Here is a 1,689-nt window from a genome sequence, read left to right on the forward strand (position 1 = left end):
TATTATTAGTTAAATATATATACGTATATAAAAATATTAGTAAAGCTTTGAAGCTGTATTTGATCATTCTCATGTCTCTGTTATGTTTGTCTGACAGTGGACCTGCCAGTTCTGCACCTACGTCAACTCTCAGCCCTCCCCCGTGTGCGAGGTYTGCAGCCTGTCTTGTAAAGAGTCGTCTGGAGTTTCTTTGCCTCAGTCCCTCCACCAGGTGCCGTCTGTCGCTAACGACAAGCCTCAGCTGGGCGGGAGGCCTCAGCCGAAGCCCCGAGTCAACCTGGACCTGAAGAGGCAGAAGACGATGAGGGACGATGGACTCAAGCTCATCCATCAGATCAGAGTGAGAGCTTGACAGAAGCACACCCTGCAGTCAGACATCAGAAACACAATCTGCTCCAGACAGTCCAAAAGATGGAGAGGTTTTCTTCAGATGGAGCAAATATTTCTGGCTGCCTCGTCTTAATTATTGTCATCTAAAAGGAAATGCCTGAAACCGACTCATGAGAGAACCTCATTGTGGCTTTAAGTTAATGCTGAAAAAAAAGTTTGGTACTTTTGTTCTGAAAGTAATTTAAAGAAGTATTTTTATAAATATTTGTTCCTCCTAACCAACCCCTTTTGTATTGGTGAGTGAAAGCCATTTATTTACATCGCTCTAAAGACAACATGCATCATGTTTCGTCGTCAGGAGGCCGAAAAGCAAGGCATCAGCCCAGAGGAGGTGTACGCAGCCCTCTGCATGTGTGGCGGTAGCAACCCCTGCGACTGGCTGWCGTCAGAGCTGCCTCACCTGCTGGATGAGATCTGCGCCATGGCCGCCTCCGTCCAGCTGAACTGCAGAGCAGGGAACGCCGGGACGGCGGCCGACRTGGACCGAGATGGAGTGGAACCGGAGCAGAACCCTGCAGGAGGAGGAGGAGCGAAGCTGTCCCGGGCCGAGGCCAAGCTGGCCTGGTTGGCAGCAAGAGGAGACACAGAGAAGGCTGTGAGACAGCTGCTGAGGGACAGACGGGTCAAGGTAGGAAAATAAAACTGGACGAGATTATTGGTTTATTTTTTTGCCTTTCGTACAGAGAGCATGTGGACCAGCAAGGCTTCAAACAGACTCATAATCTAAAGGTTTTGATGGCAAACTGGARACTACCAAGAAATCTTAATATTTAGCCCATTAACAGTTGCCCTGAAATTCCTTTCAACCCTTTTGGCATTTTTTATTTTATGTAAGGTGTCATGCTAAAGGTAAGAACCAGAGGAAGTCGTTGGACACCCTGGTTTTCCAAAAAGAAGCCCCCGGTAGCATCTGGAAAGTTTTAACCTCCTGAGACCCTGYGTCCTGATTTAAGAACGTTGCATTTTTGCCTCTCTACCCATGATGCATCATTTTTTTCAACTTTAACCCATTGGCCTCATTAATAGACACTACCAGCACCCTCTAGTGGTCATTTGAATGAAAACAAGATGATGGTGGTCCCAGTAAAAAGCTTCTACAAAAACTCTGGTAAGAAAAATGGCCAAGGTAAAAAGATACATTTCACTCCTGAAACCAGCATATTTATGCACAGTTGCCTCTTTAACTTTTCATAAGGCAGGCAAATACAGTATATATATTTTATTACAACTGAAGCAAAGTACATTGTCGGTAAAGATAAAGTCCTCATTTGAGGACATTGGGACTATAATTTTGTTATT

General features: G+C 45.3%; 1 protein-coding gene across 1 annotated transcript in view; it reads left to right on the forward strand.

Moving 5' to 3' along the window:
• LOC106522307 (E3 ubiquitin-protein ligase RNF31) overlaps window positions 1-1,689 on the forward strand; it is a gene marked incomplete in the record, with an annotated part of 26,070 nt that overhangs the window by 7,679 nt on the left and 16,702 nt on the right. The window contains 2 exon segments of the mRNA XM_014015282.1: window positions 98-340; window positions 689-1,018. Coding sequence (XP_013870736.1) covers window positions 98-340; window positions 689-1,018 — 573 coding nt within the window.

This window comes from Austrofundulus limnaeus, unplaced genomic scaffold (assembly GCF_001266775.1).
Source record: "Austrofundulus limnaeus strain Quisiro unplaced genomic scaffold, Austrofundulus_limnaeus-1.0 Scaffold126, whole genome shotgun sequence".
Lineage (NCBI taxonomy): Eukaryota > Metazoa > Chordata > Actinopteri > Cyprinodontiformes > Rivulidae > Austrofundulus > Austrofundulus limnaeus.